Here is an 18,993-nt window from a genome sequence, read left to right as displayed (position 1 = left end):
CCAGAATCAAAACATGACAAAAAAAAACCAAAAGACAAAAACAAACATAAGAACCAAGATAATCAACTAAAACAGCAAACACAGAGTACATGAGGACAAAACAGGAGAACTAAACTAAACATGACAATAACCAAGAACTTTAACTATGATCATGATGGGCCTTAAACCAGCACCAAAATCAAATTATAACAGAAACTAAATATGGCAAAACCCAAATACATGAAAAAAGACCTTGAAGCATTACATCAAGACTGTGAAACATTACAAATTTTATTTTATTTTTTTATGGGTTTCTAACACTAGATTTCCCAGTGGAAAATTTTAGGGAGACAATGATGAATAATGACTCTAACTAAAATAACCATAACTTACTGTACCATTCAGTATTTAGTCACTCAAAGCACTGTGACTTTTTCTTGCTGTAGGAGCTGTTGTCTTGTTGTCAGCTGTGACACAGATAATAAACACAAACACAGTGTTAAAAGGTGTTTTTATTACTTCATCTCTTCTTCCCCCTGGTTCCTATTTTGTTTATTTTTAGGTCACTTAGAAGAATGTATTTTTAGCATGCTTGTCTTACTTTAAGCTAGAAAACACCCACTTCTACAGAAACTCCTGAAAATAAGACAAGTGGAAGAAAAACTCAGCTAAGTTAGTAAAGGGAAAGGGTGATGGAAATAGACAAAAACAAAGAACATTCTTTTTGTTTTTGGAAGACTGGCCTTTTTTTGGGTGTGTAGGGTCAGTGAGTGTGTTGGTGTGTGTGTATGTGCCTGTCTGTCTTTCCGTTCATGACTCTGCAGTAATCAGTCAGGAGGAAAAGCCTGTCCAAGTGCAGACAGTATATCTCCTCTCCCTTGAGGATCCACCCACTGTCACACACACTTAAAAAACACACGTAAACACTCACATACCAGACGTGGTATTTTACTGAACACAGACAACAATGTGCATGGTTTAGATTGCAAAAGTGTGAAAAATACCAGGAAGAAAAAAATAAAAAAAATTAAGATAAAGGGAACTGATGACCAAAAGACAACAGTACCGCATTGCTTACTATGGTAAAAATAGACACAATGGTCTCAACAGAAGGCAGGGTTATTTTTAGTAACCGTGAAGCAAACTAGATATTGTGATAAGAGAATGGAAAACTCTGAAAGCGGTCAAAAATGGAGAAGTGTGCAGGGTGTGAGTTAGGGAGGGTGAAGCAAAAAAAAAGTAAAAGAAAAGAGAATTCCTCAAGATTCAAAGTAAAGTTGCACCAGTTCGCTGGCCTTGAAAAGCTGAGATGTTAGCAAACATTTGCCTGCCTACACACTCAACAGGAAGTGTGTAATGGACAAAATAGGCATGTTCAATCAATATTTGAGCTCATGTTTGGGTCTCCACCAACTCCTGAGAAAAACATTTAGTAGTTTTGCTGCTAAACGTTGTGTTATGTTAACAACAATATGTATGCTGCAACACTCGAGGATACAGGAGGTCATTCCTGCCAGTAGTAAACTCTGGAACAAGAATTTAAATTAATAAAACAAATTCCCTTCTGTGTTTATTAGTGGGTTTTTTTCGTTGTTTTTTTTTTTCCACTCAGTTTAATTTGGAGCGGTTTAGAGATGAGACCAGAACCAGAAAGCTACGAGTTGATAAACCATAATTATGAACTAAAAATGTTTAAAAAATTTCAGACCCCCTCAGCTCAAGTTGATGTAGTTGTGGAGCTACATCAACATCAGAGTAGGAATACATTGCTATCTCATAATATCCATGGATTACTAACTACTACACTTTATACATGTAGACAAATGCCGCTCCACTGTGGTGAGACTAGGCTCAGACATTCATTAGTGCTGCTTAAAATGAGCTTAAATATTGTTCTGAAAACTGTGATATTGGTTCTTTGTACACGTGTTTTAGAATATTTTCTTTAAAAAATTTCTAAAAGGTGAGAATTCCATCCATCCATCCATCCATCCATCAGCAGGAATACAATTCACGCCATAAGAAAAAGATATTTAATACTTATATGTTATTAATAATAATTAATAATACAGTTTTTTTCTGTAGTTTGCAGATTTTTGTAGTCTTTTCTGGGGATTTTCTTTTTCTTTTTGTCAAACTTAGCCGACTAAACTGAATCATCTACATGACAAACAGTAGAAAAACAGAAAATATTAGATTTATACTTGCCTCCAAATAAAATCAGTAAGACACAAACACATCTGGAAACAAAGTGTTGGAACTCCTAAGAATGACTAAGTTTGACCAGGAGCTTAACAGTGTATCTTTACTGTCTGCTGCAACCCTGCAGTGACACATAAGCTCTTACAGCTTCATGAAGAAACATCTGTAATCAATTACTCTTTTTTATGATGCTGTTTTCCCTGCTTGGCATTGGTTTACGTTACTATAGAGATGCACTGGAAGAAATGGTAGTGACTCCCCATTATGGAGCCTTACTCAATAGAGAAAACAAACTTTCACTTCACAGGTTTAGCTACTGTTGATTGAAGTCCTGTTCTCAACGCACTGTTCTCATGTGTGACAGGATTGACTTGCTGGACAGTAGCCAGTACCTACTCACTATGCAACAATCTTTCTCTCTGATCCCAGCACCGACTGAAGTGAGTCCATGGTGATCTAAGCCTCTTAAACAAAGACTTCTGATGTGGCAGTGTCACTTCCTGGCAGGCCCTTACTCTGACTGATGTGGGGTCTTTGTTGGTAGATGAGGGGGCGAGGCAATACCCCACTGAGACAGACGCAGGTCGGAAAAGAGCAAGGAGGAAAGAGCCTTGTTAGTGAGCACAGAAATAGGAGGATGTTGTGGTCAGTCACAGTTCGGCTTCTTGGTTTACCAAATCCATTTCTTCCTCAGGCCTCTACTGCAGTGACACACAAGTGCTCCACAGCTTCTGAGCTGAATGTGAGGTCAGAAAACAAAACAACAACTTGGAGATATGGAGGGAGTGTTTGAAGGTAGATATTTAGTGACGATAAAGGTGTCAGTCTGGAATCTATAATTAGTATGAGGGTACCTTTGTAGCTGCAGACACACCTGCACTCTCAAACAATCACACCACTGTTTTAACAGCCCTGAAGGGAGGCAGCTTGTGCAAGTGCAAGAGAAAACTATGGAAAATAAAAACAGATGGGAAAGACTGAATGAATTCCAGAGGTGACAGGTGTGAAAGTTCAAAACAAAAATAGCATTTGTTTGGTTAGAAGAGAACCTGAAAGCCCAGATGTACTGATTTCAATCAATCACTCGGATTTGACGTTATGCACCAGTGCCAGGGTTTCAATAAGAAGCTTTGTGGAGCATTTCCAATGAACTGCTTAATGGCAGGGTCATTGTTCCAGTCATAAGTTAAAAAATAAATAAATAAATAAAATAAAAAATAAAAACTATTTTGACATTATTTAACATCCTTTAACATTTCAGTTTTCCATGCTTATCTCTCAGAAATGCAATAAATTGCATGGATGCTGCCACTTGAAGCAACTTGGTCAAATTGACACATGGTCGGGAGCCAGCTGCATCGGTTTTAAAGCACATGGTACCACCAGGAGTGTCACTTTTAGAAGCTTTGCAAAGCAGCTCACCATGGTAACAACTGAAAATGTCAGCAAAGCCTTTCACCATACAATGTACTTCATTGTGTTTTTAATTCCCAATGATGTTTTCTTAACTTTAACCAAGTACGGTTGGTTCAAAAGGATCTTCAAAAGAAAGTAGTACCGTAGTAGAGCAAACAAAGTCAAAGTATGGCCAGAACAAAAAATATGGAGATTAAATGAAAAAAGTCAACAGCAGTCAATATTGGACTCAAATGTGATTCTCATGCCTGAGATTTTGGTATCTAACATAAAGGCAGGAATAATTTAGATCTATAATACAAAAAAAACAGTTAGAAGTAAAATGTTGTTTAATTCATACAATTTTCTTTTTATCTTAAAAGAGTAAATCATAGACATGAGCCTTATACTCAAAACAAATCCATCCAGGCACACAAGCAGAACACAAACAACCAATAGAATAAAGACTAGTCTGTCAAACATATTGCCATACAATATACAAAAGTTACACAAAGATAAAGGGATGGAAAATACAAATACAGGCTATACCAGCTTTCTCCACACCAGTTTCCATCTTCATCCATAATGTCAAGCAAATATTTGCTTCTTGGCCGTTTGAGAAAGATCTTGAAAAGCAGGGAGTGTTTCTGAGCAAATCATGTATCAAGAATTACAAGAATTTCAACGGTAGATCCAGTGTCATGGCTGCTGTTGTGATAAGATAGAAGAGAAATGTTACCAACGTTTGCCTGACAATGTCCTCGCAACATAAGGGTTTTTCTGTTTTCATAGAAAGGGGGGCAAACAGAATCATATGAAGAATAATGGTAAGTGAGTAAATCTAATATTTATGTAATCATATTTTTATTTTACAGAGCACAAAGTAACATAATGAGCAGGATGGTAATGGCACTGGCGATGGTCAACCTCTGATAGTCAACAACATATTGCCTGATACTTCACTGTTGCTGCTCAAAGTGTCAGGGACTACTTTGTTTCAATGGGCAACCATAGATCTACTTAACTGAAGATGATATGGCATTCCACAAGGTTCTATTATGGGACCCCTGGTGTTCAGCATCTTTATGCTCCCACTAGCTCAGATCATGGAAACAATCATGCTGATGATACTCAGCTTGATATTATTCTCACCAGGGGAATCTGGTCGCATCCAAAGCTTAGGTGTCTGCCTTTGTCAAATCAATAAATGGATGTGTCAGAATTTTCTTCAGCTAAATGAAGACAAAAGTAAAATCAATGTGTCTGGAAACAAAGATAAGCACCAAAAGCTTAGTGCTTATCCATATTAAAGCAGTAACTAAATCAGCCTTTTACCACCTGACAAACATACCTAGAATTAGGGGACTGATGGCTCAACATGATTTAGAAAACCTTTAATTTGTTTAATAGTCTTGACTACTGTACTGGAGTTTTTACAGGTCCTTCAAAAGAAAATTACATAAGACAGCAGGAATAAAGAATATATTTTTTTCATTTTGTTGCAGGTGTACAAAGCACTAAATGGTTATGGTTCAAAATCTGCTGATACCATATGGACCTCCAAGACTTCTAAGAAGAGAGTTAAAACTAAACAAGGAGAATCTGCATTTAGTCGTATACTCCTAATTTCTGGAATGAACTACCAGAAAAACTGAAGCCTGGGCCAAACCTTAGTTCTTTGAATTAGGTCTGAAAACTCTTTTATTTACAGCCACTTTAAATTAAGATAAAGTTTCTCCTTTTCTTTTTGAATACATTTTCTCACAATTGCACATTTACAGGGATGATGATGAGTATGATGATGACATATTTCCCAGTGATGCCTGTATTAAATCTACTATACGAATAAACTTGCCTTGTCTTGCCTTACAGTTTTGACATTGGTATCTAAGGTAGAGCTCTAGTTGTAGTCAACCATCAAGAGTGACATCAGTTATTCCAGCCCACAGAGAGAGAATTGGAGGACTTATAAAAACAACAACTGTTCCCACAAGGATGTGTCACATTCAGATTGGGGGCCCAATCGCTCCCCCAACAAAGCTTTGGTGCTATGTCACATTCCCGAAAACCACGTTGAGGAGAGGGGCTCAGGAAAGAGAGATATTTTTCACACCGGAGCACAAAGCCACAGAGTGTCGGTCTCCGTGACTCACAGGGGAGGAAAAGTGGCTGACTAATCACAATAATTATCATCCTGTCGTCTCGACAGCTGTTGTACGAAGATGGACTCCTCACAGTAATTCCCTACAAATCAGATCAATCCTCAAGATGAGACAATGTTGCTGTTGAATCAGCTGCGTCAGCTCATCTGTGCGTGCTGAGCAGGCTAATTGTAGCTGTTACTAATCAGCCCCATCTCTCATCCAGTAATGGAGTAGATTTTAGTGGGGCTTTTCACGTGGTTAAGCTCACAAAAGTGGTCCACTGGGGCCTTGTGCAAATCTTGATGTCGTGTGTGGTGTGTTGATAAAGACAGAGAAGCCTGGTTTGGAAGATTAGTTGTGGTGTAATGGACAGAGATGAAAACTAGATGTCATCTCTTTGCTGTCACGGGCTCTGCCCTTTCTTTCGCCATGTGTGTGTATGTGCTGGCAGAGGGAGGTCAGGGGCGCGTCTGCCACGAGCTCAGCTCCCACTCTGGAAGTGCCATCACCCATGACCTCATCCAAGGAAAAATCCCCTCTCTTGCTGTTCTCTCCTCCCTCTTTTCTCCTCCAGCAGCTGAGCTCTGAGCTCTCCTTCTGCATTCCTGCTTTACGAACAGCTCCCACACTGTCTCAAGGCTGCCGCACGAGAGAGGGAACACAGAGATACAGTAGGTTGACAGTTGAGACACAGACCAGAGAGAGAAAAGTCTTACTGAGGTCACAGACCCCTCTAATGGTCTGTGGGCTGTTTAGGAGGGAATGTAAATCTGTCAGGGAGTAAGAGAGATGACAACAGATGAATGAGGAAATTCAAAGCAGTTGAAATCATCTGGCTGACCTTGGTTCCATCAAGCCTGGTTAAAAGGCAACTGGACATCACCTTGCTAGTCTTTAGGAGTATTATACATTCAACCATTCAAAGCAGTGTTGTCAGCATTTCAATATAATATTTTGTTATGGGGCATAAAGACAGTTTTGCATCAATGCATCCAGATGGTTTTGGTGATCAACTGACTTTTTTATGTATCTTTAATAGTTAAAAGTTTGATGTCTCTTACCGTAAAGGAGCTTTGTTTTCACATTACCATTGCACCATTCCCAGGTATTTTGCTGTGTACAGTATAATGTTGTATATTTTTCTCAAACCCTTACTGTAAGGGCCACATTATGTCACAGTGATGTATTTTCAAACACACAATTAAAACACACTAACAAACAGCTAGCACTTTCCTAAAGAGATGTGCTAGTCGGCTATTTGGCGTCTGTCTGGTTGTACCTGTGCTGCAATAGGAGCTCAGCACTAATGCATTTAGAAAGAGGGAGACTGATTAAAGATGCATGGCAGCTGCCCTAATCAGCCTCACCTGTCACTGTTCCCTAACCATGGGCTGTATCACTGTTAGCAAGTTAGAAGCATGTTTAATTTCCATTTCTTCATTTGAACAGTACGAAACAAAGAAGCATAACATATTTAGTTAATGCTAACATGTTAAACATATATATATATATATATATATATATATATATATATATATATATATATATATATATAATACATTTTATTTAATCATATATTTAAGCTTTGCCATATTTTCTTAATTAAAATATTCATTACGCAACATAGTCAATGTTTTGTGTTCCTGTCTAGTACAAACATTTTAATTACTCTAATTACTGCGTCACAAAACTCCCACATAAAAATAGCATATCTTTAAGGAGCTGAGATTTTGTTACTTTCTACATTAAATTAAGCACAGAGACACAAAAATCAGCCTAAAAACTAAATGGCTTGTCCAGCCAAAGACAGCACCAGAGGACAGGAGGTCAAAAGTTGGGGAAAGTCAGTTTGGCCAAGTTGTCAGTGTAGAGCTGATTGTATATCAATCCCAGTTGTTTCATCTCAAAGTTCAAGTTTGACTCTTCACAGATTCTATCTACAAAGTAAAACTTGATCAGTGAAAATGTGCACAGCTTCTTGCTATTCTGTGCAGTGATTTAACAAGACAGGAGCAACATGCCTCTGGTGTACACTCATAACTTTGCTATGTAGAGGTAGTACTCCACAAAGAAAATCCCTGCATTCCTTTTACAGTCCAATCAGGATCAAAGTGTAACAATGAAGATTGCTTAAACTGTTTGTTTTAGGGATGAGTGGTGTTGGAGGGAGTGAGGTGTTTCGACAGCAGTCACACAGTGAAGAACAATGCCTGGAGCCCGCTCATTGCTGTAACCACAATCTGCTGCCGTCCTCTTTGATATCCTTCTGCCCCTCCTTTGTTATGGCTAACTCAACTAGCCAGCACGCGTTGGGCTGATCCTCTAAACCACTAGTATGCCTCTTTCTGCCTTCACGTGTGCAGCATGGGGGGAAATTAGAATAGGGATTTTTTTTCTTTTGGATTTCAGGGAACCACAAGTCAGAGAAAACAGATGAGTCAACTATGCAGTCGTTCAGTCTTCCTGTCTGTTTGCTGGTGTATTATATATATGCTGTTTGTGTGATTTAATTTGTTCTGTGTGTATGTGTCTGTGTTAGATGTTTTTCTTTTCTTTTTTATCTGCTTGAGCTCTCTCATTTCCTCTGCCTTCTTTTCCTTCCTGAGCCAACTTCAGCTCGTTTCTCCTCTCGACTCACCCTGTAAGTAATACGATGCTGCCATCAGTCTCGATGGGGCCTAAATAGACTTCAGTGAGAATTTAATAGTGTGACCATGATACATAACAAGTGTCTGTCCAGCAAGGTGACATCAGCAGTGGGGAATCTGCTGGTATTCCTGGCAGGAGCAAGTGCAGCTGAACATAGGTGTTTTTTTTTTTCAACACAGACACAGCAGTGTAAGCAGTGGCCAAGACATCAAGAGCCTAATCTTTTCTCTTTTTTAATGACTGTACCTAATGTGTGCACACTTTAACCCGTTAAGGCCCAACCCATGAAAAAGTGGCAAGAAAAGTCCAATTTTTTTTCATATGAGGTCTTTATTTGGTCCTTTAACAAAATGTAACAAAAAATTAACTTTTTTGGGGGGGAGGATATCTACCATTTATTACCCTGTCATATATTAAAAATATTATAATGTGGTTTTCTGCTTCTGGGTATCTGTTAGGGGACAGAAGACAAGTATCAGATTGTGTTCAACAGGATTTTGAGCAAAGTTTATACCATAAATTGAAGCTAAATGTCACAGAAACCGTTTGTAACAAATATGTCACGTTGGGATCTTTTGGGTTAAGGTGGTTGTAATATACTTTGGGGGTGTTTACCTTTTATTTAATGTTTTATAAAGCTTGTGTATATGTAAAAGGTTTGCAGGGCCCAGATTGCATTCCAGACAAAGTTTTTTTTCCCACAGAGGATGCTGTTCCCCAACTTTGTAGTCCAGGCTTTGCATGTCTTCATAATCACTAAATTTATTCGAATAATGATTTTCTAGATAAGAAGGTCCAGCTGTAAGACTGGTCTCCTCAGGAGCAGCTGCCTCACGTTATTTCACACATTTTTGACCAATCACATGACCAGAGAAGATGGAGAAGACTGAACTGATTCCATATTAGTAATTCTGGGGTCCCAAGGTGGGTTATAAATTAACTTGCCAGATGATGAAATAGAAAAAAGATTTTAAAAGAACACATATTTAATAAGAAATGGGTTATATTTTGCATCACCTGTGCTGTGATGTGATTTGCTTTACAGTATATTTTTATTGTTCCTCTTTATGAACATCAAAATGTACATGGATGAATCTGGATTTTAAGACGAGAAATTAATTATTTGATTATTCAGCAGGTTGTGATTTGAAAAGTTTGAGAACTGCGGTTCTAAATTATCTATAAATTAAATGTTTTCTTTTAACGTGACTAACTACTTTGAGACTTATTGTTTTATGTAAAGCACTTTGAATTGTCTTGTACAATGAAATGTTCTATACAAATAAACTTGCCTTACCTGGCTTCTTCTCTAACTTTCAAAGGGTTTAAATTTGACTAGTTTTGAGAGAATTATGATTACTGCTTGTAATTCCTATTTGCCCACCCAAACAAACCATAATATGACCATAATATAACTTTTTTTATGTGGAGTACATGAAGTGACCCCACAGTTAAATAAATAAATAAATTAAAAATAATCCATCAGATAAGAACATAAAGAAAAATAAGTTGGATAAGTCTCAGCGAGTGTCTCTCCATACTTTCTCATTCACATCTGTCGCATTTATGTTAAATAACAATTATTGAATATTCTCATTATAGCAGGACTTGTATCAGGAAACATTTGTTGTGACATTTTATTACTTTTGTTTAAATAAAGAATATAAAACGCAAAGTTAAGTTGACTAAAATCTTTATAATAACTTTAAAAGAACATGTTGACTCTTTGAGAAATGTGCTGATTTGTTTTCTTGCTGATTTGGATCAAGGAATCAATAACAATCTTTGTTCCTCTGTGAAACTGGAACCAGGAATTAACTTAACAACTGAAGCCCCAAAAAACAGCTTGGTCTTACTGGTAGTGTTCTCTGAGGAAGTGGTAAAGTCATTAGCAGCAACAATTCTTTTTCATAGCTTTTGGGGCAGCAGTGGTAAGAAAGTGCATATGTGGTTACGTTAGGTGCCTCAGTTTAATGAGGTTGAGGAGATCGTAGGCATGAGTCAAGAAATGACTATGTAATAAATGAGGGGTGTTTTCAGTAAGTAAAAACACTTTTAAATGAACGAGAAATGAGCCTTCATGGTTTTGTTTTTGCCTATTGTGGGAAACTCTGGCTATAAAGACAGTTGTGTGCCTTTTGGGTGAACTGTCTGTGTAATTTCTTTAAGCTAAAAGAAGGGGAAGAAAGAGACAGGAAACGGATATGGAAACAGGGGAGAGAATAGGGAAGCTTGTGCCACATGAATAATGAAAATAAGCAGCCTGTTCACAGGAACTGAAGAGTGAGGGTCAGAGAAGGAATAGCGCTAGCTATGATAGGCAGTGACAGAGTGGCTCTGACACCTTAATCTTTTTTATCCACACAGGGGCGAAGACAAGTCAGCACCCTCCTAAGTAGAAGTTCTCACCTTGACCCATTCTTTAACCTCCTCTGTTCATCTTTCTCTCCCCCTCTCATATTACCTTTCCGACCTCTCACTACTTCTCTGTTCCCGTCAGCCTCTCCACCCTCCCCTCTGCCCTGCGTTAATGAGGCAACACAGACGGCTCACAACACACTGATCCATCGAAGTCTCTTCATGTCATGCAACAATGGCTGCGTCTCTTTCATCAGCTCATCTGTCTAGCTTTAGCTGCACACTGACGTTGGGCCAGCCACACTGTGACTTTACAGTCAGTTGGCTGATTTTTGTTTGTGCCAGATTCATGGAAGCTCATTTAATTTTTTTTGCTAGTATACCAAATTGTTTGCTTGAATGTCTAAAGCAAATTTGGGCACACTTACTCTCTCATGCACTCGTTGATTCCGGGTAATAATGTGATCCTGTTGATGAGATTTGGTAAGAGCATGATTACATTTGCAACTGTTGGTGTGCGCACTTCCATGTTAGTGTGGAAACTACCCATTGTTGCTTCTCAGCAGGGCAGGAAGCACCTTTCACAACAAACTCACCGTCTTATGCTGATTCAATCCAGTGCTGCTACCATAACATCTGATTAATAGTGTCAAGGCTATTTGGCAGTATATCACAGAGACACTTTGTAAAAAATTTATATAATCACATATTATGTACAGTGATTAATTCAGCAGCTTCGACTTGTCCTGTGTATTACACTGAAACATAACTGTGAGTCTATGAACTAAACTCAAGAACACACCTCCAAGAAAAACAAAGAAAGACAAAGAAAAACCTCAATGATCTTGTTTTTTACTTGCAGGCATTTGGCACACAATTTTGTCTCTTCCAATTAATTTTGGCCAACATGGGCGGAAATGCCTTCTGAGCTGTGAAAATATCCCCTCTGATGTTCTCTAGGAATGCTGAAAACACTCAGAAGGCAAGCCCCAGTTACACGTTGGGAATCTGTGGATTTGGCCCCTACAAGGAAAATGGGCCACCATGCTGGACATTATTTCCCGGCCTACCGGCCACTGAGAAATGGCAGGGAGTGAACTCTCTCTGGCCATCATTCCCGGGAATAGCAGCTATGCGAGCATGACTGCACGGCACTATTTCTGTGTGCTCTGCTACTTGACATTGAGAGGCCAGGATTAGGTGGGTCCACTACTGTAAATGACAAGCTCCTGTCACAGATGCAAACACATATTAGTTGCGTGTAATTACACATTTTATACTCTGAGTGTACTGATTAGGAGCTGCTTTTTCTTTGCTGTTGGGAAAACAAAACATGTCAGCTTATTTTTCTCTGAAAAACAAGGTCAAAAGCTGATCTGCTATTTTGCGGTTTCTCAACAGATGGTATGAGGAAAGTAACATCCTGACTTAGATGCCACACCCTTGGTTCAGCTGAACATCTGTCTTTAACTCCCATTCCAATGTGTGAACATGGAGCTCCAAGAGTATCTTGTTTATTTGGTGTATATATAGAGAGAGAATGTATGGGAATCAAACCCACAAACATCAGCAAACATTCATGTTTCACTGTGGATTTTTGCTTGTAATGGTTCGGTTAACCCCTGTAACCCAGAGTCAGGGCTGCAGCATTGCTTTACCACATTCTCACACACAAACACACACACTGCCGGTGTAACAACATCCGTGTAGGAGGTGACTTCAAGGGGTGACTAACATTTGGCTGCCTTTGAGTCCAGCTGGGTCCTTTGACTCTCCTTACCTCCATCAAAAACCTGCGTGCGGGCATACACGACAATGTGTTGCATCCTACTTTTATTTATTTATTTTTTTTGCCTTTCGTGCTCTGTCCGAATACTGTTGTGCTCGGGGGCTGTTTGAGCTCTCTTGAAGTAACGCTGGGTGGTGTGTCTTTGAACATGACATCTGTTGGGTGTGTGAGTAATGTTGCATGAGGCTACGATGTGATGTGTTGTGGTTGAACATCAGGTGTTCCCTGGCTTACATAGCTCACATCTGTTTGCTGTGGCTTGGCATCCACACATACACACACATACTTATTCACCCACAGCTGTAAGTGAGTACCGGCTGCTCTCTGTGTGTGGTATGATTGATCCGTCAGCAAGACTGACGATGCTGCTGTCAACACATGAAACAAATGACGTCTTCATTTTCTATGTGGTCCACAGTGAAAGCCCTTTGTGGAACACATTAATTTTGCAAATATTTGTTAAACACAGTCTCCAAAAATAACCTGAATAAAACACAATGAACTAGGGAAGTTTTATGACTCCATATCTACACAGCTATTACTAAAAATATTTGCCTTTCAGTGCTGAACGTCATAGCAGTAATAACCAGGATACAGGTGCTTTGGTTAGCTGCTCACACGTCAGAGACAGAGGAAATAAAAATATTATGTTTACTATAAATACAGGTCATGAATGGGCCAAAAGAGCAAATGGCTGTTATCATTATCCAAACAGGCCTTAATGTGTAGTTCAAGGAAGCCAATGAAAAGGGCAAAAATAAATTTGACCTCACTTAACTAGCGTTCAGTGAAACATCTGGGCCGGTTGTTATTGTTAAGAACACAGCATGAATCAGGTGTACATTTGGGCCATGAGATGTGATGATATAAATGAGTACAAGAGTCAAAATAAAAATCTGATTATCTCTATTTATTTTGTTCTAGAAAAAAAACCTAACAAAAAAAAATCACTTCAAAACTGCAGGACAGGATTTGAAAGGTTTGAACATTTGAATTCACATTTTCTTTTATGACAGCTTGACAGTTTCTCCTCTGGTAAGACATTATGCAACTTATTCACACTCATTTCTTGCTACAGTGCATTAAATGGTTTGACTCCCCTACTGAAAGTTTCCTAGAAATACAGATGTTTTTGCCTTTGATCTGTTCACAGCCAGCGTAGCAAATCATAATGACCTATGTTGATCTGTCTGGATAAAACCGAAGCAGAAGACAAAGCCTTTGGTGGCCTTAATATCCCCGAGCCTGCAGGATAAAGTTGGGTGGGGAACATGAAAGGGCAGGGCTCGGCCCAACCTCTATACTAGCTGATCCGAGCAAAGGTCCTTGAACCCATTACTACTGGTTGGACCTGGTTGTTCTGGGTAACCAGGTCCAACTGGTTATACTCTAAAACTTCTAGGTATTGCTCCAAAGCACTTCTCTAATCTAATTACACTGAAAAAACCCTAAAACAAAACAAAACAAATTATGTCCATTCAATGATCAATTTATTAATTAATCACAGTGCTACTGATCATTTACTGAGTGCCTAAATTAAAGTCAAAAGATATCAGATGCTTATGCATTTTTATGAAATATTAAACTCAAGGAGCATCTGCAATGTGTTCTGTTTCATAAATAAATATTGTCCAATAAGAAATATAAAAAGAACTGTAACATCAATATTTTAAAAACTGCAAAAGGTGGTTAAAAATCTCCATAAATACAGTTAGCTTAAATAAATAATTTAAACCTATAAATATACGGTTTACTGTACACACACAAAAAAAAAAGAAAAAAAATGATGATGGCCTTGTGCAGGAAAATATAAAACGCTGTCTCTTGGAACAAAAAAAAAAATCCAGATTGAGCTCTCATTGCTGCTAAAGATTTCAGTTCCATTTGAAACTTTCACACAGTCAAAAAGCAGCACAAAGTCTAAGCACTTCTAGTTCCTTCATGCTGATCACATCTCCAGTCCATCTCCTGAGTCCGTTAGTATTCCAGTTCCAGATGTGCTATCTTCTTCTGCAGCCACCGAGAACATGCAAGGCTGCCCTCTTGCCATCTGGACCTCTCACAGAATGGCAGGGAGATGCACTCTGCTCCCTTCTTTCTATACATTCTTGTTTCCTCTGGGACTTCCTGTTGCGTTTCGCTCCTCTTTTCCTAGCTTGAGGTAGAATTTCTGCATCTTTGCCTAACAAAGCAAAAGAAACATAGACTTTGAGCAAAAGTCGCATTTTGCCAAGGCACAAAGATGTCGGTCAGCATATGCGCTAGTAGTACTCACCTCTATTTATCTCTTCAGTGGTTAGACGTCAGCCCTAGTTTGACCTTCTCCTCGCTCTCCACATCGTATGCTCCCCGCTTGTGAAACCTGGAATCAACAAAAAAAAAAAGGAGCTCAGTCATCTACTTTATGATCAGCCATGTTCTTAACATGTCAGTGTGTGTGTGGTTGGTGTGCTGTACTAACCTGAGCATTAATAGAAGGCCTATGATTGTGAGGCAAACAGATGACAGCACTACTGCTACCACGGCCAGAGCTGTAGTTCTGTTGTAGCCCACCTGAGACTGCGTAGGTAACATGAACAACTCGCACCTTTCACCAGAGTAATCTTGGTAGCACCTGCAAAGATGATGAAGAGGAGACTGGTTAACAGTTGCACAGCTTTTTTATGTAGATAGTGCACAGGTACATGCAGCACCAATACTTACACACAGGATGGGGCACGGATGTCCCTCAGGTACTGGCAGGTGCCATGTATGCAGAAATCCTTGAACTTCTTCAGGCAGGGGTTCCTCTTCTTTCCCTTGCCTTTCCCCTTCTTTTTTCCCTTTCCTCTCCTTTTTCCATCAGTGTTCTCAGCCTCCAGGATGGAAGATAGGTCTTTGGGTTTGCTTGACATGGCAACTGGACCAAAAAAAATATGAAAACTCAAATTAGATTACACTAACTTTGCCCAATATAATGCTAAATTTTAGGACTGATATTAAACAAGAGCGGGTCCCTTACCTTGTGGGAATTCCAGTTCATTGTCTCCAGACATGCCATCCTCATACTCGTCATCATAGTAATATTCATCGTTGTACTCCTCTTCTTCACCTTCCTGACCATACTTCACTGTTGTGGCCACGCTGCTTCTGCTCTCCTCTTCTACCCTCCTGTCTCTGGTTGTGTCCATGAGGTTGATAATAAATGTGGGCTCCTGCCTATTGCTCTCATATTTGTCGACTGCAGCGCCACAGGCCAGTCTGGACACCACTGGGGGAGAAAAGGGAACATTTACAATGTTAGAATTTGAATGCAAGATTGCTTTGATGCACAGACTTTAGAAAAAAAGAACTAGCAACTTTTTTATGTACGAGGAGAGCCAGTGCGCTCAGGTTAGTACGCCGAGGTGGGCGGAACCTCTGTGGACAAGTTGAAACATGTTTCCACAATGTAGTTCCAGGTAGGATTTTGGTATTGTAGTAGTTACACTAGTCATCCCTGTTACGCAATGCATTGCACAGGCTCACACAGATAAAATTTCATACAGTGCTTTGCTTATGAGCACCGCAGCAGGTGAAAACCAGCCAGAAAATACAGATCCTCACCCAGGCAGATAGCTCAAATGGGTGGATTTTAGGAGAGAAATGTGTTGGGGAAATAGCTGTTAAACACTCCCTCTGCCTCATACACACGCACAAAGTGCATGAACAGACAGTTAGCTAATGTCAGGCAAGAATATGAGTTAAAAATAAATGTATCGAGTTACATAAAGCATGTTCTAAAATAGAGAGATGACCCCACTGGCACATGAATGGCCTGGCATCACAAAAAAAAAAACAAAAAAAAAACAAAAAAACCCGCTGTTTTAGGGAGGAAAAGTTTATATGTTGTAGCTTTGTCGTGCTCGAACCATTTACACTGAGAAGAGACAATATCATGCAAGCAGACACTGGCACAATACGCTGATGCAATTTAACGAAGCGGAACCACAACTCGGTATTTTACTTGAGCGCACATTGCACGTACCCAAGGCGTAAACCAGCAGGAGCGCAACGGGGAAAATCCTCATGATGACAAAACCTTCAGCAAAAAAATAAAAGTAAAAAATAAAATAAAAACTTTGAATAAGTTGTATTCCGTCCACTTGTGCCGGCTCTAGATATTCCTTTTCCCCCCCTCGGTGTGATGTGGGGTAGTTTTTTGGGTTAGTTAATCCTGCCTGGTCACAGCCTTCTTGAGAGCTCTGTGCGTCTCTGTAGTCACAGCCTGTGTGGAGTCTCCCGACAAAAACGCGGTGGTTTATAAGAGGTGCTGCTGACCCCGCCTTCAGACTGCTGCTGCCCAATTCAATGCATTAGCTGCTCTGACCACAAAAAAGTGACCAGTTATGTCGTTATATCTACGTTAAACCAATTAAACAATTCATTAGATTACTCGTTATTAAGTGTATTAGTGTGTATTTACCCTTTAATACAAACACAATTAAAACGGTCAGAACAACCCATTATATCTTTTCATTTTTGTTTACACATACAAAAATTAATAGAGAAAACTGAAGTGTGATAGAAGAAGGAAAAAGGTTATGGCTCTACTACTTAGTCAAAATTTGAAGTCATGAGTCTGTTAAGTCTGTGTTTGCAAATGATGCATATTAAAATGTTACAACAACTCTGGATAAAAAAAAATCACAACATTCACATTCATAACATATTACACTATAAAAGTTTTTGTTAAATATGGAGAGACAAAGTGCCACAATTCAATGAAAATTTATTTTCATTAATCAATTAAATGTTTAGGAAATAAGTACATACATAATTATTTAAAAATGTTGATTTAAATAATAGATAAATGCATATTAAGTAAAAACATATAGTTATTTGACTATTCAATGATTTCATGGTTCTCCTGTTACAGTGAATCATCAATTAATTTTGTATGTTTATATATATATATATATATATATATATATATATATATATATACACATACATACACACACACAAAGACATACACACACACACACACACACACACATATATATATATATATATATCTTTCTGCAGAGAGTGTAAATCATGCACAGTCAGTCTGCACCACCACTTGGTAAAACTAAGAATTACACCACACCAACTCAGAATTTAACACGATCATTTCATTGCTCTGACCTGTAGTGTTTTTCAGAGATACGCACTTGGTGGTCATAATTCAACTTACATGTACAATAGGCTTGCTGTGCAAAAAACATTTACATTAAAAAAAAACAAAAAAAAAAAAAAAACAAACAAAACAAAAAAAAAAAAAAAGAAAACCCATCTACATTTTGAAGACAAATACATTTCATAAAGCGCATTTTCTAATTTAAAGCAAGTTTACATTTTAGGTATCAAATTTAAATGTTAGGAAATAGATCATTTTATGTCATTGCCACGTCACTTCTGGTATTTTACCATTAACAGCTGTCTTATGTTTATTTGTTTTGGGATTTGTATTTGTGTTTTGCCTCTTGTAGATTTGTCTCAGCACTTGCAGGTGTTTAATATTTTGTAAATTTTTTGACTCTTCATTTATCAATATTTATTCTTTATATTCACAGAAGCCAAACTTTCCTGTAATCCTTTAAAGTGAGCAATAGTTTTCCAGGCTTTCTGAACATTTTTAAGTATTTTCTTTGGACATTGGTTGCTTTTTCATGAATTTTCAGTCCAGTCCATGAATCTGAATTTGATGTTAATTTACTTAACACTGACCTATAAGTCATTCAAGCATGAAAAGGTAACTAATTCAAGTTGTGTATGTCAATAACAAACTGAGAACTAATCTTCTTGCAACTGATCACAAAGTCATGTTATTTTTATTTGTTCTGTTGAGTAAAAAAATAAAATAAAATAAAAAAAGAAGGAGAGAAGAGAAAATAAAGTTGAATTTAACATTATTTGACAAACAGGAAGTAGCACTTTTGCACCAACAATGTGATTCCCAAGGAGTTAATAGTCAAAAACTTGGTTTATCTCAATGTTCTTCTTAGATATGAGGATATTGCAAGCAGAAAAAGTGAGAAGCCAAAAAGAACTATTTATAGTGGATAAATGGAATATGAAAGTGATGTCCTTACAAAATAGGAACAAACTAACAAACATCTGAAACAGGACCTGAGAGACACATGTTGTACACCAGTTGATCTATTTATTAAAGTTGACTTAATTCTCATCATGTCATGAGGCCATTTTTGTGGAAGGAAAAACCAACACTTAGAGAAGATCTTTGGGACGTCCGTCACAAAGGTCAGTGGACTATTTTGAAATACTAACGACATTTCATATAAGCTTGTCTAAGAGGGTTCAAGTTATTTTGAAAAATAGAGGTGGTCTTACCAAACATTGACTCTTAATGCTTGTTAGAATTGTATGCTATATTTAACTTTCTTTTATATTTATGTTTGCACATTTCAATAAATTGCTGAGGTTATTTAACATTTTCCTGGCAATTTTAAAAGA

At 38.2% G+C, this 18,993-nt stretch overlaps 1 protein-coding gene across 1 annotated transcript; it reads right to left on the bottom strand.

Moving 5' to 3' along the window:
* Window positions 1–13,405: 13,405 nt before the first annotated feature.
* Window positions 13,406–16,776, bottom strand: hbegfa (heparin-binding EGF-like growth factor a). Its single transcript, XM_041991224.1, has 6 exons — window positions 16,523–16,776; window positions 15,518–15,766; window positions 15,220–15,415; window positions 14,978–15,130; window positions 14,792–14,878; window positions 13,406–14,698 (listed from the first exon to the last, which is right to left on the bottom strand). Exons 1-5 carry the CDS (start codon window positions 16,563–16,565, stop codon window positions 14,806–14,808), a joined length of 714 nt encoding a protein of 237 aa, XP_041847158.1. The 5' UTR covers window positions 16,566–16,776; the 3' UTR covers window positions 13,406–14,698; window positions 14,792–14,805.
* Window positions 16,777–18,993: the final 2,217 nt, after the last annotated feature.

The sequence above is a fragment of the Melanotaenia boesemani genome, chromosome 7 (genome assembly GCF_017639745.1).
Source record: "Melanotaenia boesemani isolate fMelBoe1 chromosome 7, fMelBoe1.pri, whole genome shotgun sequence".
NCBI classification, from domain to species: domain Eukaryota; kingdom Metazoa; phylum Chordata; class Actinopteri; order Atheriniformes; family Melanotaeniidae; genus Melanotaenia; species Melanotaenia boesemani.
The sequence above is the reverse complement of the archived record's forward strand: the minus strand, read 5'-3'. Positions and strand labels throughout refer to the sequence as shown.

Excerpts from the sequence above, each read along its gene's own strand:
- hbegfa (XM_041991224.1), bottom strand. The coding sequence starts at position 16,565 with ATGAGGATTTTCCCCGTTGCGCTCCTGCTGGTTTACGCCTTGG. Across the intron at positions 15,767-16,522 it reads CCTGCTGGTTTACGCCTTGG|TGGTGTCCAGACTGGCCTGT; the intron begins GTACGTGCAATG and ends TTTCTCCCCCAG. Across the intron at positions 15,416-15,517 it reads TGAACTGGAATTCCCACAAG|TTGCCATGTCAAGCAAACCC; the intron begins GTAAGGGACCCG and ends TTTTTGGTCCAG.